We start from the raw sequence: 17,106 nt of genomic DNA on the forward strand, positions 1-17,106 counted from the left end.
TCCTTCCTACCCCATCTCCTCTAACATACCAATCCCTTCATCCTCCTCTACCATACCCATCACTTCTTCCACCTCATCCATACCCATCCCTTCCTCCTCTTCTCCCTCTACCGGACCCATTTCTTCCTTCTCCTCGACCATACCCATCCCTTCCTCCTCATCCCCTCTACCATACCCATCCCTTCCTCCTTCTCTACCATACCCATCCCTACACCCTCCTCTTCCACATCCATCCCTTCCTCCTCTACCATACCCATCCCTGCCTTCTCCTCTACCATACCTATCCCTTCCTCCTCTTCCCCCTCTACCATACCCATCCCTTCCTCCTTCTCTACCATACCCATCCCTACACCCTCCTCTTCCACATCCATCCCTTCCTCCTCTACCATACCCATCCCTTCCTCCTCCTCCTCCTCTACCTATCCATCCCTTCCTCTTCCTCTTCCATACCAATCCCTTCACCTCCCATCACTTCTTCCACCTCATCCATACCCATCCCTTCAACCTCCTCTACCATACCCATCCCTTCCTCCTCTTCTCTCTCTACCGGACCCATTTCTTCCTTCTCCTCGACCATACCCATCCCTTCCTCCTCATCCCCTCTACCATACCCATCCCTTCCTCCTTCTCTACCATACCCATCCCTACACCCTCCTCTTCCACTTCCATCCTTTCCTCCTCGACCATACCCATCCCTGCCTTCTCCTCCTCTACCATACCTATCCCTTCCTCCTCTACCATACCCATCCCTTCCTCCTTCTCTACCATACCCATCCCTACACCCTCTTCTTCCACATCCATCCCTTCCTCCTCTACCATACCCATCCCTTCCTCCTCCTCCTCCTCTACCCATCCATCCCTTCCTCTTCCTCTTCCATACCAATCCCTTCCTGCTCCATCTCCTATTCCACCAAGCTTGTCTACGCCCCCACGTCCCCCTCCCCTAGCTTACCGAGGCTAATGTCCTCTCCACCACCTTTGTCTACGTCCCCACTTCTCCCTCCCCTAGCTTGCCCAGACTAATGTCCTCTCCACCAAGCTTGTCTACGTCCCCACTTCTCCCTCCCCTAGCTTGCCCAGACTAATGTCCTCTCCACCAAGCTTGTCTACGTCCCCACTTCTCCCTCCCCTAGCTTGCCCAGACTAATGTCCTCTCCACCAAGCTTGTCTACGTCCCCACGTCCCCCTCCCCTAGCTTGCCCAGACTAATGTCCTCTCGACCACCCTTGTCCACGTCCCCACTTCTCCCTCCCCTAGCTTGCCCAGACTAATGTCCTCTCCACCAAGCTTGTCTACGTCCCCACGTCCCCCTCCCCTAGCTTGCCCAGACTAATGTCCTCTCGACCACCCTTGTCCACGTCCCCACTTACCCTTTTTCAGCTTGCCCAGACTAATGTCCTCTCCACCAAGCTTGTCTACGTCCTAACTTCCCCCTCCCCTAGCTTACCGAGGCTAATGTCCTCTCGACCACCCTTGTCTAGGTCCCCACTTCTCCCTCCCCTAGCTTGCCCAGACTAATGTCCTCTCCACCACCCTTGTCCACATCCCCACTTCTCCCTCCCCAGCTTGCCCAGGCTAATGTCCTCTCCACCAAGCTTGTCTACGTCCCCACTTCTCCCTCCCCTAGCTTGCCCAGACTAATGTCCTCTCCACCAAGCTTGTCTACGTCCCCACTTCCCCGGGTCACGGGTGGCCCAGTCGTCTGAAGCGCCATGATTCGCTGTGCAGAGTTGCGTCTCTTACACACGCCAGAAACCTATGATTGTGGGTTCGAATCCCGGTTCGCCTCATTTATGTTTCTAGGTTTGTCAGCGCCATACCGAAGTGGTAAACGTCTGAGACCTGCATCACTTCGGGCTTTCCTCCCACATTAAGCTGACAGGCCGTGATATAACTGGAATAATGTTAAAAGCTGCTTTAAACCAAACTCACTCACTCACTCTACGACCCATGACATGATCTAGGTTTGGTCGCTTTCCGTCCGTCCGTCTGTCCATCCTTCCGACTTCAACTTTGCAGATATATCAGGCTAGTTCGTTCGGGTGCTTTTCGTTTTCACAGAAATAATAACTATATGTATTTATTTACAATTGTGAACATACGAGGATGGCGGGGATATGGATGACACTTCTTGATTACGTTTTGTTTCTTACGGTGGCTGTGAGTCATGAGTCATGAAAGCACAAACAGCTCATCGCGTTAACATCTGATAGGCAGATATATAAAGACACTCACACACTGATCCCATTCTCCAGTACGTATGTAATATATCTTTATGAGATTTATAAAGCTTTGTAAACAAACAAGGCAGTGTATATTTACGGGCGATTAAGTTTCAATCATATTCTTGTAGAATTGGGTCTCATAAATAATCCATTGTGTGAAACGCTATCAAGCACTTCAACTTCTATAGATCACAGTTTATAGCAAATGCAATGACATACCTGCATACTTTCTACATACAACTAGTGTCAGGTGTACAAGGAAATTCAGTTAAGTGTTTTAGAAGAAAAACACTTTCAAGAACTAGTTCTGAAAACGTAAAATATCAAACCTATTCTCTAAGCAATGCATAGAGGGAGGGAAGAATTAATTCAATAGACGCTTGATTAATAGACAATAAAATTCATTTTGTTTGTTCTTTTAAGAGATTATAGATGACGAAACTATTTATTAGTCTATTAATTATTATATCGAGTACATATATTGTTTTTTAAGACTGAAATATTTGAACATTTTATCTTTCATATCGAATGCTTATAGCTCTAAATGACGTCTTACTTTCATCCAGCCGTTTTGATGTACTCCTTGGGTGCAGGTTTAGGCACTGGACATTATAATGGAGCGGCTCAGATCAGGTTTCCATAAGAAATGTGCATTTAAAGATAAAAGCACCTACTTTGGTCATCATATAGAAGAACATGTATTAGAACGTTTTCCCTCAACAACTTTATCCAAACTAGGAATTTGGAAGGAAGACGTTTTACTTCAGAAAGTAATGGAATTAACCGACAGTCCACACATGGATTGTTTTAATGAGACTATATTCCATGGTCTGTTCAGCTTTGAAACAGAATGACTTGTACTTCTGTGCAATGAACACCGCTGTTTACGATTGAAGTCACACACCTCGATATGTACATTACATCATACTTCACCATAACCAAGTTTGGAACTTCAGGTCTCTGTACAATTGTTACTACTGTGACGTTTTGGACAAGGCTCGGAAGCTCCGACGTCGATAGTTTAGCTCTACCTCTGCGAAGGTTCAGACGCCAATAAACTCACAAAGTGAAGGTTAATTCTTAAATACACTCTTCAATAGAAGAAACGCATAGTTAAAAATAAGGATATTTATTAAGCGGATGTAAAAGTATCTACACAGAATATGCGTGAACACAATCAAATGAAATTAGACACTGTGATCGACATTGTCGTCATAGTCAGCATTATTTCAGTTCAGTCATTGCACATGTGTAGCCACAAGGTGGCGTCATGGTCAGTACCTGGTCACACGACCTCTTGCAGCCGTCACTGCTCGACACCTCCTTGGCACAGATTGCACAAGTCTTCGGATTTTTTCGTGGGGAATTCTTCGCCATTCCTCCTGTAAGGCGTTGGCGAGTTGTGCCAGTGTGTGGGGACGCTGGTGACGTTGACGGACGCGTCGATCAAGTTCGTCCCACAAATGTTCAATCGGGTTGAGATCAGGCGATTTGGACGGCCATGGGAGGACATTGATGTTCTCATTAACAAGGAAATTAACTGTTGCACGTGCTGTGAGGGGCCGAGCGTTGTCATGTTGGAACAGCTCCCTCTGGCGGTCCAAAGTTGGGAGGAGGTGAGGACGCAGAATTTGGTCTATGTATCGGTTTGCTGTAAGATTGCCCTGGACAACCACTAACTGTGATCTACCCGTGTAGGATATGGCTCCCCACACCATGACACTCCCTCCACCAAATCGGTCCACCTGTCGTAAGCAGTTCGGCGCAAAACGTTCATGTCGAAGTCGGTATACACGTTGTCTTCCATCCCGTCGTTGAAGAAGAAAACGTGACTCATCGCTGAACCAAACGCGTCGACAGTTCCTGAGATCCCATGCCTGTACTCTGTTGCACCACCGGACACGTCGTTGACGGTGTAGACGTCGCAAGACAGGTCCAACCTTTGGTCGTCTCGCTCGAATTCCCACTTCCCTCAGACGATTTCTGATGGTTTGGTCGGAAATTCTTCGCATACCAGGCACTTGTCCTGCAGTATCCTTTGCTGTAGCAAATCCATTCCGAAAGTGATGCAACCGGATGTACCGATCCTGAGCAGGGGAGGTCACTCTTGGTCTTCCACTGGGATATCTTGAGTCGAATTAGTACGGGTATATCGATCCTATAGTCGAGATATGGTGCATTGGTGAACGTTGAAGTGTCTTGCAACGGCAGACTTGGGACTCCCCTGCTTCCAAATGTCCAGTGGCGATATTTCAGTCAGCTGCAGTTAATCTTAGCATTTTTCGATCTCCATTCACAAACAGAAAATTCGTTATGAACTGATGAATTTTGTACTTTTATAGTCAGTGTATCTACTCTTGTTTCCAACACTTTGCACGTCCATTGTGCTGAAAACTTTTTTTCTGAAAGCAATTGCCGTGCGTCCTTTGCATTCTTGCTGATAAACGTTTACAAAAAACATTTTGAGATGTGTTTCCGCGTAATGCACAACAAACATGACATGATTAACGGGAATCAAACATAAGAATTGTCTTTATGACGATTGCTGGGGAAAATAAATCTAATTTGAATTCTCAAAACACCTATTCGTTTCTTTTTTTGAAGAGTGTATTAGACACGTGTTCATTAGTGATGCTGCGGAACCAAAACCTACTCTCACTTGAAGTCCAACCTATTTCCGTGGAAACACGAAAATTAATAGCTTAAGGAACCAGTTCAGCACTTGGTCGAAGTGTTTATTATGATTATTATACATAATCCAAATGTTCCTTGATCTAAGATTCGACCCGATTATGATCGTTGGTATGTCAGTGTGGGCAGTTGAAGCTCGTGGGAGGCACAAACAGGTAAATAACTACGGCCATCTTCACTTGTGGCTTTCCTCCTATAGTCTGCTTACTCGGGGAGAAGAGGTGTCAAACCCAGGTGACTTCAGCGACACCAGCCAGAGCGTTAACTAGCTTAAAGAGACGTTCGGGACTTCAATGTCTGTAAGAAAACCTTAAATATTGTCTAGTGTAGCATGCCCACACCCAACCACCCAAGCTACCCAACTTAATAAGCAATCAAGAAAATTGGGTAAATAAACTAATACATACATTTTATCCAAAGAACCTGTAGAGCACCATCAATGGGAACACACCAAATCGATCTTGCATTGCATCTTGTTCTACCTACGATAGTGATTCTGTTCATCTGAATAGAAAAATATTATATTGCTCTCTTCCCACCTTAAGCTGACTCGTCGTGATATAACTGAAATGCTGTTCAATGCGGCGTTACGCCAAACTCACTCACTCACTCCTGAGTATACACTTTTTGAAGCCCATTTTGTATACAGGTTGTATTCCCGCTATGTCTGGAATATTTTGTTAGATGTTTAATGCTGCACTCAGAATATTCCAGCTTCGTGACGGCGGTCTGTAAATAATCGTGTCTGGGCCAGACAATCCACTGATTGGCATCATGAGAATAAATCTACACAATTGGGATACGATGGCATGCAATCTACCAATTCACCGAGCCTGACCACCCGATCCATTTAGCTGCCTCTTACGCCCAGCATAGGTTGCTGGAATATTGCTAAAGGCGGGGTAAACAATATTCACTCACCCTCTTGACACATGATCTCAAACAACGAACTTGTCTAAATGTTATCCCTTAACGTCTATATGTGTCAAGGAACTATCAGGCTCTGTAAATTCCGTTGTTACCATTGTCGAATGCGATAGTAAATAAGGTGTCATTCTCGCGTTGTTTAATCTTCAAGGAAAATGATAGTCATAAAACACTCGGCGTTGCTAGGCACCTGGGTCGCATGTGCTAATTTCAGACGTTTGAAATTGGCATCGAGGCAAACACCAAGTGGCCACGGCGTCTTGGCGACCATGTTTGCCCTTGTTTGCATCAAGAGGTTGGACTTGGTGCGGTGTTGGTATCGTGCGGGTCGTTCGATAGCAGACGCTCCTTTAGTAATTTATTAGCTTCGCTGATCACTCATTCCTCGTCCGCTTCCTTCGCTTGTACTTCTCATCGCTGAGTGGATGTTATCGTATAGTCAGCATATATACTTGGGAACCACGGTATCCGTCTAGACCGAGGTCTTGATAGTGAGGGAGTGTTGTTTTCTGCCGCAATCAGCAGTATTAAGCTGTTAATAATTGAATTTGGGTCAGCCTAACAAGTGGTTGTTCGCAGGTGGAACGATCCATAATATCATGATTGTACGATGCAAATCTCATTAAAGTCAGATATTTTACCCCGATACGATACCTCTGCTTTGACATCTGAGGCCACCTCCATAGAAGGTCAGACCGACACCGTCGTCTAGTGGTAGAGAGTCCCCTTTGAGAACGAAAGGTCAGGGGTTCGATCCCCGGACGCGCCATACCAAAAGATGCTACTCTGTTGTTGTTGTTGTTGTTGCTGTTGTTGCTGTTGTTCCCCTGTCCTACGCTCGGCGTTGAGGTGCTTAAACCAGGACTGCTCAGCGTGGAGTTAGTATACTGTGTCCGAGTGGGGTATTCATGTTAAATTGCGGCATGAAGTCTCAGTGGGATAGCACTATAAAATCGGCATTAGTCCGGACTAGTAATGGCAGCCACACACACACACACATACATGTGCATGCCCGCGCCTATATAAGTGCAATAATCTTGGACGTGACGTTAAACCCCATTTCACCTTACCTGACCTTGGAAGGTCGCGTCAGGAGCCCAGTCTAAATGAAGGTTGCGTGGGTACTTGAGGCGATCAGATGTCAGTTTTCTGAAACTGTTCGGCTTCATTTATTTACCACGAATTGCCTGTTTGAAAAGTTCACCTGACACGACGTCATTTAGAGGTGCCCTCAGGTCTTCAGACAAAGAGGTAAATTATCGTGGTAAAGGGTCTGCTTACTGTTACATTGCTTCTACGCCATAATATCGGGCACTGTATTTTCATTGTTATTGTTTTACGCCGCACTCGGCAATAATCCCGTTGTGTATTACGGCAGTGTTTATGCATTCGAGTCATTGATATTATCAAATCATTTGAGCACTCCTACAGGCTTGAGTAGTTTGGAGATAAAAATACACAATCGCAATTCGGTCGAGTTTGATAAACCTGCATACTGTTCGCATATGCTAGATGTCCTATTTTTGCATAATGTAACACGTTGAGTGTAATTCTTTTTCACTGCTTCCGTATATCTAGAATTCACATAACCTGTGCGTTTTCTGTCAGGAATTGGCGCAACCCATAGGTATTGTTTCACTGAACTATCAATTGGCACGGAAACTAAAACTACCAAACGTATGGTCATTGACTATTTGACAGCCGCTTTACAGACGAATGCGAAAACAGGCATACGACAGGACCTTAAGCTATACATAAATTTCCCAAAGTTTCTATATAATTTCCGATTCAACGGCATCCTAAGAAGTTATAGTTCTAAAGAGAACTGAATCGATAAATCCAACATAATGCAGTGTCACTTGCTTCTGTCCCATTATTTACGAAACCATACTGTATGTGTCATAACTCGGGTCTTATTTTGTGGATTACTGTTCCTGTAGCAGGTTCATGTTCAACAAAGCAATCGTAACGCTACGACTGTCGATGTCTTTGTTAAATTGTAGGATGCAGGATAGTCGTAGCGCTACGTTCGCTTTGTGAAACTAGGCCGAGTATCAGTTAAAATCTGAAAGAAAATTCTGAAACCACTAAGTTCTCTTTGATGTGAAAGAGCAAAATTAATATAGCGTGTATGTCCCCCAAGCATCAGACTAAGGTACAACATTTCTCACTTGCGGTGACATGAGTCATGAAAGCACAAACAGCTCATCGCGTTAACATCTGATAGGCTGATATATAAAGATACTTACACATAAAACTGATCCCATTATCTAGTGTGTATGTAATATATCTTTATGAGATCTGTAAAGCTATGTAAACAAAGAGGGTGGTGTATATCATACGGGCGATTTAGTTTTAATCATACTTATAATAGAAAATGGGTCTCATAAATGATCCATTCGTGAAGATCCGGGTTAGATTAGGTCTTCAGCAACCCATGCTTGCTGTAAAGGGCGACTATGCTTGTCGTAAGGGGCGACTAAAGGGATAGGGTGGTCAGGCTCGCTGACTTGGTTGATGCATGTCATGGTAGACCGATTGCGTAGATCGATGCTCATGATATTAATCACTGGATTGTCTGGTCCTGACTCGATTATTTACAGACCGCCGTCATACAGCTGGAATAGTGCGGCGTTAAACAACAAACAAACAAACAAACAAAGATCCGTGCGGGTATAAGGGCTAAACGTCCAGGGACCGTTTCACAAAGCAGTCGCAAATGTATTCCAAGAGGAAGAACCACAGACTTTCTTTGTTTCTTTAAATGTTGACATTTCTCGAAGAAGGAAGTTCGTGTGAACCTTAATACCAGTTATATCAGAGTTTGATAAATTGTGTTCGTTTCAGTCTGCCCTTCGAGACCTTTCATTGATCTCTAAAATCACCAATAATCTTCTCCTGACACGCGGCTCCGCGTTATAAATCTCCTCATACTTAATGAACTGGCGTTTCTCTAAATTCAGCGCAAGTCTATGGGAATTGTTTGTTTCTCGGCAACCCCTCGGCGTGGTCGATTCCGGGAAACCAACAAGTGCTAGGCAATTTATATTCTGAGTAGGCGCTGAATATCTCTAGTACATAAACTCTGGTGGTATCAGAGAGAATATCTGTTTACCAGCAGATTGCACCTTGGATAGAATTTATCAAACATGTCTCTCAGTTTAGATGAAAGGGAAAAAAATATATGAAAATTATTTTTGTTGGAAATGATTCAAATAGTAATCTGAACTAATGAATCCATATATTCAGAATAAAGCTGAAAAGACTCCTACAACAAATTTCTATATACTTACGTAACCATGCAATAAATAATTGTTTTGTAAGAGGCTTGTGAAAGTCTTACGTCGGGTGGGGTACATGGCAACCGTAGGTGTGGTGCGACTGATGGCCCAAGACACTGTTTGTGACGCTTGTCTCGTGGTTCATTCTAATGTCTGATAGTTAATCTACTGTGTGAAGCTTGTCTGTTGATTTAATCTTCTGTATGGTAGTTTAATCTACTATATGAAGCTTGTCTCTAGGTTTAATCAATTGTCTGGTAGTTCATCTACTATATGAAGCTTGTCTCCGGGTTTTTTTCTGTTGTATAGTAGCTTAACCTACTTTGTAAAGCTTGTCTCTTGGTTTAATCTTTTGTCTGGTAGTTTAATCTACTGTATGAAGCTTGTCTGTTGGTTTAATCAATTGTCTGGAAGTTTAATCTACTGTATGAAGCTTGTCTGTTGGTTTAATCAATTGTCTGGTAGTTTAACCGACTGTATGAAGCTTGTCTGTTGGTTTAATCTTTTGTCTGGTAGTTTAATCTACTGTATGAAGCTTGTCTGTTGGTTTAATCAATTGTCTGGTAGTTTAACCGACTGTATGAAGCTTGTCTGTTGGTTTAATCTTTTGTCTGGAAGTTAAATCTACTGTATGAAGCTTTTCTGTTGGTTTAATCAATTGTCTGGTAGTTTAACCGACTGTATGAAGCTTGTCTCTTGGTTTAATCTTTTGTCTGGTAGTTTAATCTACTATATGAAGCTTGTCTGTTGGTTTAATCAATTGTCTGGTAGTTTAATCTACTGTATGAAGCTTGTCTGTTGGTTTAATCAATTGTCTGGTAGTTTAATCTACTGTATGAAGCTTGTCTGTTGGTTTAATCAATTGTGTGGTAGTTTAACCGACTGTATGAAGCTTGTCTCTTGGTTTAATCAATTGTCTGGTAGTTCAATCTACTGTATGAATCTTGTCTATTGGTTTAATCAATTGTCTGGTAGTTTAACCGACTGTATGAAGCTTGTCTCTTGGTTTAATCAATTGTCTGGTAGTTTAATCTACTGTATGAAGCTTGTCTGTTGGTTTAATCAATTGTCTGGTAGTTTAACCGACTGTATGAAGCTTGTCTCTTGGTTTAATCAATTGTGTGGTAGTTTAATCTACTGTATGAAGCTTGTCTCTTGGTTTAATCAATTGTGTGGTAGTTTAACCGACTGTATGAAGCTTGTCTGTTGGTTTAATCATTTGTGTGGTAGTTTAATCTACTGTAAGAAGCTTGTCTGTTGGTTTAATCAATTGTCTGGTAGTTTAACCGACTGTATGAAGCTTGTCTCTTGGTTTAATCAATTGTCTGGTAGTTTAATCTACTGTATGAAGCTTGTCTGTTGGTTTAATCAATTTTGTGGTAGTTTAACCGACTGTGTGTACAGAATTACAAAACATTCAAAAGTAGTTTCCGTATTTGATTCCTTTGATTTTATTCTGAAATTCTAGACTTATGATCATCATATAGTAGACGTGTTCACATGAAACGGATCATGGGGGAATCTGCGTGTGTGAATATTTATGAAGCGTTTTTTTGCATTAGAATTGATACCCCACTCGTACTTTTCTAGTTTCACTGCTCCAGTTGACAATATACAAAAGTGGAGAAATTCATTCAGTAACAATCAATTTTATTAATGATCATGTATTACAAAACACGGTTACCTGAGACAAACGTACATATGTCTACAGATTGTAATATACCTGAGATTAGTATGTGGTTCAGACAGCTGTCAATACAAGCTGCAGTGTTGATTACGACAATGGAAGCGTCAGACATGCGTGCATCTTATGACAGAACATCCAGGAAAATCTTTGAAATCCTTTAAGAATCTATTTTCAAACGTTTCAAAAACGTCCCTCCATGACATATCATTTATTTGCCAGTTTTATATGCTACGAAATATGAAGAGTGCTTACATTATGTCTTACATGGTGTGAACTATTGGTAAAATCTGAGGGAAAAGTATGTTTTCCGTGATTTTCAGTAATCGTCGGGAAAGATACCCTTTGGACTGACTGGTTCCACTATATTGTCAATCTCGACAGAATGGAATTTTGAAAGAATTAACAAGTGTTCTGTATCAACACTCGTTCATTATTAGATTGGTAACTCGGTGATGACTAAAACATGCTAAAACGTTAATTGTTTTCTCATAAAACATTGATGTATTGATGACATGTTTATTAATTCCACAACTTGTACTCATGCTACAGACATTTGGCTACACCGGTACCGATTAGGTGTTACGTTTCAACTAACCCACTCATGTCCTTTGTCGTCTCACTATATTGCACGGATAGAAGTGTCTTTTTTACATTTACATGTCTACTACATCACCATCAAAACCTCAACATCATAGTACATCATACAGGTCATTGGACATCATACAGGTCATAGTACAACATACAGGTCAAAGTACATCATACAGGTCATTGGACATCATACAGGTCAAAGTACAACATACAGGTCAAAGTACATCATACAGGTCATTGGACATCATAGAGGTCATTGGACATCATACAGGTGTTATCCTATTGTCAGGTGTAAACTTTCTCTTGCCCGACCGTTCAGGTCAATATCACACATGGAATTATTAAAGAGCATCTTAACCTTGACTGAATATTGGCCGCGGGCAATGGAGCGGCGTCCCTTTTTAAGTAAAAGTTTTCAAAATACAAACAAAAATATATTTTGATTATAGTTTCACTTTTTAAAAAACCGTTTTAGTTATTTTTGTACTTCTTTTAAAATATGGAGTAGGCCTGTCCGTTAAACAAAACGGTACACTGGTGACGCCTAAATAGTGATTCCATTGTACGATATATTGACAACAATCACTCAAGAACTCCTCAGGTAACTCAGTGTACGTCTCAATAGGTCATTTGGGGAAAGTATAAACATACACATACACATACAGTTACATAAGATTTCATAAATGTAGAACACATATACCATGTACAACATGTAGAACATATGGAAAGTCACTGAAAGGTATAACATTACATAACTACCCACAACTAAACCCTGTACGGAGTGGTTCTATTGTGAACTATTACAGTAACAATCATCGCAGTGACGCGCGTTGACAGAGCCGAAATGGTATATCTGTTCATCTAACCCTATCCACACGACTAGTCACAATGGGTGGCAACGAAACACGGACGTCACCTGACGCTCGGGGTGGACTTGCAGGAGTACAACAAATTCTGGTTCAAAGGCGTTTTTGCAGTTAAGATCAATTATGATTTGCACAGTGATTTTGAAGAATCGTAAACAAAACAGCTGAACTCAATCGTACGTTACTGTCATCGGTCAATGTTTACCCAATATGTAGAGGCCTATATTGTAATTCAAATCAGAATTAAATTCGAACGTTCAGCTTTCAGGTGGGTTACTTTACATACTTACACTTAAAACGCAAGTCCATCAGCGAAAGTAACTGGTGCCAAGTCCCGAATACCCTCTAATAGACCCCTAATCCCCGGGTCGGCTGTCTCATTAGAATGCCACCGGAGAATGGCTTGGATACACTGCGCCCGTTTGTGTGTTGTGGTTTAACAAATTCCTACAATACTATCACAGAGCACTGATCACTTAATCATGTCATGTTTTCCTGAGCCGCCTCGATCCTACCGCAGATTTCCGCCCTTCCTCGTAAATCCAGGTCTCGTACGCTGCCGTTGCGGGGACGGTATCCTCCCTAGCGACGTTTCCGAGTCGGTACAGGGGACTGTGGTAGGCTCGCTTCTCTGTCGGTATCTGCTTCACCCATTGTTCCGTACGCGTCCTGGAAGAAACCTTCATCTTGTCCAGCTTCTCGATGACACCTGGTGTCAAGGGTCTGTGTTTCATCCACTGCTGACTCTTGTTCTCCTTGCTTTTTTTGGACTTATCCCACATGTGTGATAACGTCTGCATAATGTCCTCCCCGCTGTAGATCACATCCTCCGAGGACGATAAAGAAGCACTGCCGTCCTTTTTATGCGAATACAATAAACTTGTATTAAGGTCGTGTATAAGTTCCGGTAGGTTAACCGCACTCTTTCCCTGACTAGAAATCCTAGAATTAACACCATGCAATATGTCTAAGTTGGGTGAATCCAAACTCCCTTCCGTGTCTTCACAATCATCATCGGTCCTCGATGTCCTGCTGTGGCGTTGCCTTGGGTCGTACTGTAATCCTATCAAATCCTTTTTCCTTATGGAAATATCAGGACCAGACTGTCTAAACGCCGACGGAATCTTCCTCTCAGTACACGAGTAAGACACACTTCGCGACCGTGATACCATCACTGGTCTTTTTGCAGATAGGGTGTCCACCAAATTGCGTCGAGCCCTCTCCTTGTTTCTTGGACGCTTGTCTGAGTCCTCGCTTGACACCATGTTACGTGATAGAGGAGACTGATCTCTGCTGAGGTCAGGTAAGTACCTCTGGGTTTCAAGCAGAACGACTTTCTTGTTGGGTGTCCGCCGACCCGGCTGGTCGGACATAGCCGGCCGCTCTTTCACTGAACAACACTCCCCTACCCATGGGAATAAAACACACCTGTCCAATTAAGCGACCATTCGCATTTACACATGCACCAAAACAGTGTTAGAAATTCAGCTGACAATCGCTTAGCGTCAGTGTCTGTTCCCACCTGTGGCTAGGATTCACGTTATCTGGATATAAGCATGACGAATCTTTCACCAGGTCTGTCTATCTTCTGCTCGTCCATGTTCTACCAGCCAAGGCGGCAGCGTAGTGTTAAAGTTATTTATTTCTCTGTTGCTAGCTCTTAACTAACATGCGACCCAGTACGCTCGTGGGAAAGCCCAGCTGATAGAGCGAAACCGAACTGTTCGATCGGAGCAAGTGTCTTGTGATCGACTGGCCGATTACATATGATCCGCTCACTGCCTATCTAGCAATCACCCGAGGAATTCACCTCCCTATCTACCCAGCTCTCAACTTTCACGCGCTTGTGAAAACCAATGCAAACACTACAAATGACTCACGCATGCGCACGTGTCATTTCAAAACTGTCGTCTGCGCTGCCACTCCATTTCATATTAAAGATACCACGGAGAGACACGAGTATGTCGTTCTCAACAATCAATATAGAACACCTTGTGAATTATTTTGAAATTTGAAAGTAGTTTTATAGAAGTGAAATGAATGCCATATTGAAATCAGTGTATGAAACCACAACAGTGACTTCAATGAGAGGTGTCAACACCTTATCAACATATTGACACAGGGTCTTGTTTGCTGTGTTGAGAATGTTATGGCTGTTCGTGCTCCGAAGTAAAGTAAACCATTTTCAATAACAAATTCCCTGTGAGGTTATCATCAAGGACGCAATCAGGTTTCGTAGACACGTGAGCTGTGACCTCTTGCAACTTGGATGACTTTTTCAGCTTTCATTTGTAGTTGAAGCACAAACAACAAACAATGGCATGATCGTTCACCCTCATTAAACTCGAGAGTCAACATTAGAATCGTACCCGTCCAAGGACAGCCAAACAACCACCTCTAGGTATCCACCATTGTGTTGTTTACAATGGGGCTTGGAACGAAATTGGATTAATGTTTTTCTGTAGCTGTGTTCACGTGAAAGTAAATTAGAAATAAAAGCCTATGGGTGTAATACCATTATAATTTGGATGTGGGACGTGGTGTGTCCATCTGTCACTACGGGATACGGAACGCTACATTAATCGTGCACACTTTCCTAGTACAGTAATGGCTTTGGTGAGTAGCTGACATCAAAACACTGACCAGGAACACTGATACAAATTACTCACAGACAAACGGACAGATGTTTCATTAGTCTCACCTCAGATACAGGTAATACACTATAAAGTACATAGGAGTACTCAAGCCGTTCCCTGTGGAACCACGAATGTAAACATTATAACATAAACACTCACAAGCACTGGCATTGATAAAATAACAATGTTCGAAGTCGAGCTAACATATGATAAAGGTTTTGGACAAAATCATCAGTTAATGTGTTCCTGTCTGTTCGCTGTTAACTTCCCATTTAATAGTATATATGGTATAGAATATCATTTAGTCAGTCATGAATATTTGTATTCGGTGCACAAAAACTTTGTTTACGTTATAGTCCACCCAAACAAGTACTAGAATTTGTACTTTACTAAGAAAGTGTAATCCTAAATATAACATATGTCACATTTGACCCTTTTCTGAGCATTGTTCTGAGTACAGTTTCCCACCCTACAGCCCAGACTTAGCCCCCAGTGACTATTTCCTGTTAAGGCAAATGAAATCTGCCCTACGTGGAAGACACTGCCAGGCTGCCACAGAGGCGTGGTTAGAGGGCCAATCTGCGGATTTCTATGAAAGTGGTATTAAAAGCTTGAAGGACAAATGGAATAAGTGTTTTGAGGTGAATGGAGATTATATTGAAAAATAAAAGTGCAAAAGATAGTCTGCGACTTGGTGTTATATTGAAGTTGCAAAACTTATTGAACGCCCCTCGTATATGCGGTTTCGTAAACAAAGCAGTAAGATAAAATCATAACTGTATTCAGAATCAAAACACAGGATTTATATCAATATAAAGGTCGCGTCATGTAGGTGAAAATCATGTTATATGATCTTTTGATGTTACGTTATTGATAGGCTTATGATAGTCATTTTATGAATTTAGAATGATCTTGTTAATGGATCAGTTCTCATATGAATGAACTAGCGTTAAACCAGCACTAACAAGAGTTGTTCAACGAATGCCAACCGTAAGCAACAAATCTCATTAAGAACACATTACAAAACATGGCATTATTGTGGCAGTAAAGGCAGGCCACAGTGATTGTCAGTACAGAGTGATAGCCAGAGTCAGTGCTCTGATTGAACGGGGAACGATGTAGTGGGGGGATTAGCTCGGTTCTGTAATCGATCACTTATCGATCTTGCCGTGTATGATTGGACTAATTGCCATAGCTGTTTCTCTTTCTCAAACACAGCATAGTATTGAGTCAAATCGCTGGAAGGGTATAGTATGGCTTGTTTCTGAATACGTTAGCGGCGCTGCGGTTTTATATATACTGACAGTGGAAATAACGCAACTATCCGTTTAACCTCTTCAGGCTTGGGTTGACTTGGTATGTGTCCAGCTGTTTAATCTTATACCTTAAGCTTGATCTAACATTCATGTGAGGGTCCTGAGTTTGCTGAAAGAGTTGACTAAAATGAGGATCAGGTGGTCATGTTGGGTGTCATCGTAGCATGGCGACGTGTCCTCGTGCCATCAACCACTTCTTGACTTCCTATAACTATTTAATTGCTAACATGCCACCAGACACATCAGGACTATTGCCGCGTGCTTGCGTGCATGAGAGAGAGAGAGAGAGAGAGAGAGAGAGAGAGAATGTGTGTGTAACACCTTCTCCAGACTCCCCACGTGTAACACCTTCTCCAGACTCCCCACGTGTAACACCTTCTCCCGACTCCCCACGTGTAACACCTTCTCCCGACTCCCCGAGTGTAATACCTTCTCCAGGCTCCCCACGTGTAACACCTTCTCCAGACTCCCCACGTGTAACACCTTCTCCCGACTCCCCGAGTGTAATACCTTCTCCAGGCTCCCCACGTGTAACACCTTCTCCAGACTCCCCACGTGTAACACCTTCTCCCGACTCCCCGAGTGTAATACCTTCTCCAGGCTCCCCACGTGTAACACCTTCTCCAGACTCCCCACGTGTAACACCTTCTCCAGGCTCCCCACGTGTAACACCTTCTCCCGACTCCCCGAGTGTAACACCTTCTCCAGGCTCCCCACGTGTAACACCTTCTCAAGACTCCCCACGGGTGAAACCTTCACCGTAATTCCAGTGGGTAAAACCCCCAGAATCCCCGCGGGTGAAACCTGAAAATCCCGACGGCTGTTATAAACCGATATGAGGTTCTGCACAAAAATCATTTCCCCGACGACATTCGTTGACTATTGAATA

The 17,106-nt window shown here is 42.9% G+C and overlaps 1 protein-coding gene across 1 annotated transcript; it reads right to left on the reverse strand.

Annotated features, from left to right (window-relative positions):
- Nucleotides 1-10,814: 10,814 nt before the first annotated feature.
- Nucleotides 10,815-13,759, reverse strand: LOC139452657 (uncharacterized). The gene has a single exon (XM_071234196.1). It carries the CDS (start codon nt 13,636-13,638, stop codon nt 12,751-12,753), a length of 888 nt encoding a protein of 295 aa, XP_071090297.1. The 5' UTR covers nt 13,639-13,759; the 3' UTR covers nt 10,815-12,750.
- Between the last annotated feature and the right edge of the window lie 3,347 nt (nt 13,760-17,106).

Source organism: Haliotis cracherodii, unplaced genomic scaffold (assembly GCF_022045235.1).
Source record: "Haliotis cracherodii isolate W230 unplaced genomic scaffold, xgHalCrac1.p SCAF_9, whole genome shotgun sequence".
NCBI classification, from domain to species: domain Eukaryota; kingdom Metazoa; phylum Mollusca; class Gastropoda; order Lepetellida; family Haliotidae; genus Haliotis; species Haliotis cracherodii.

Excerpts from the sequence above, each read along its gene's own strand:
- LOC139452657 (XM_071234196.1), bottom strand. The coding sequence starts at position 13,638 with ATGTCCGACCAGCCGGGTCGGCGGACACCCAACAAGAAAGTCGTTCTG.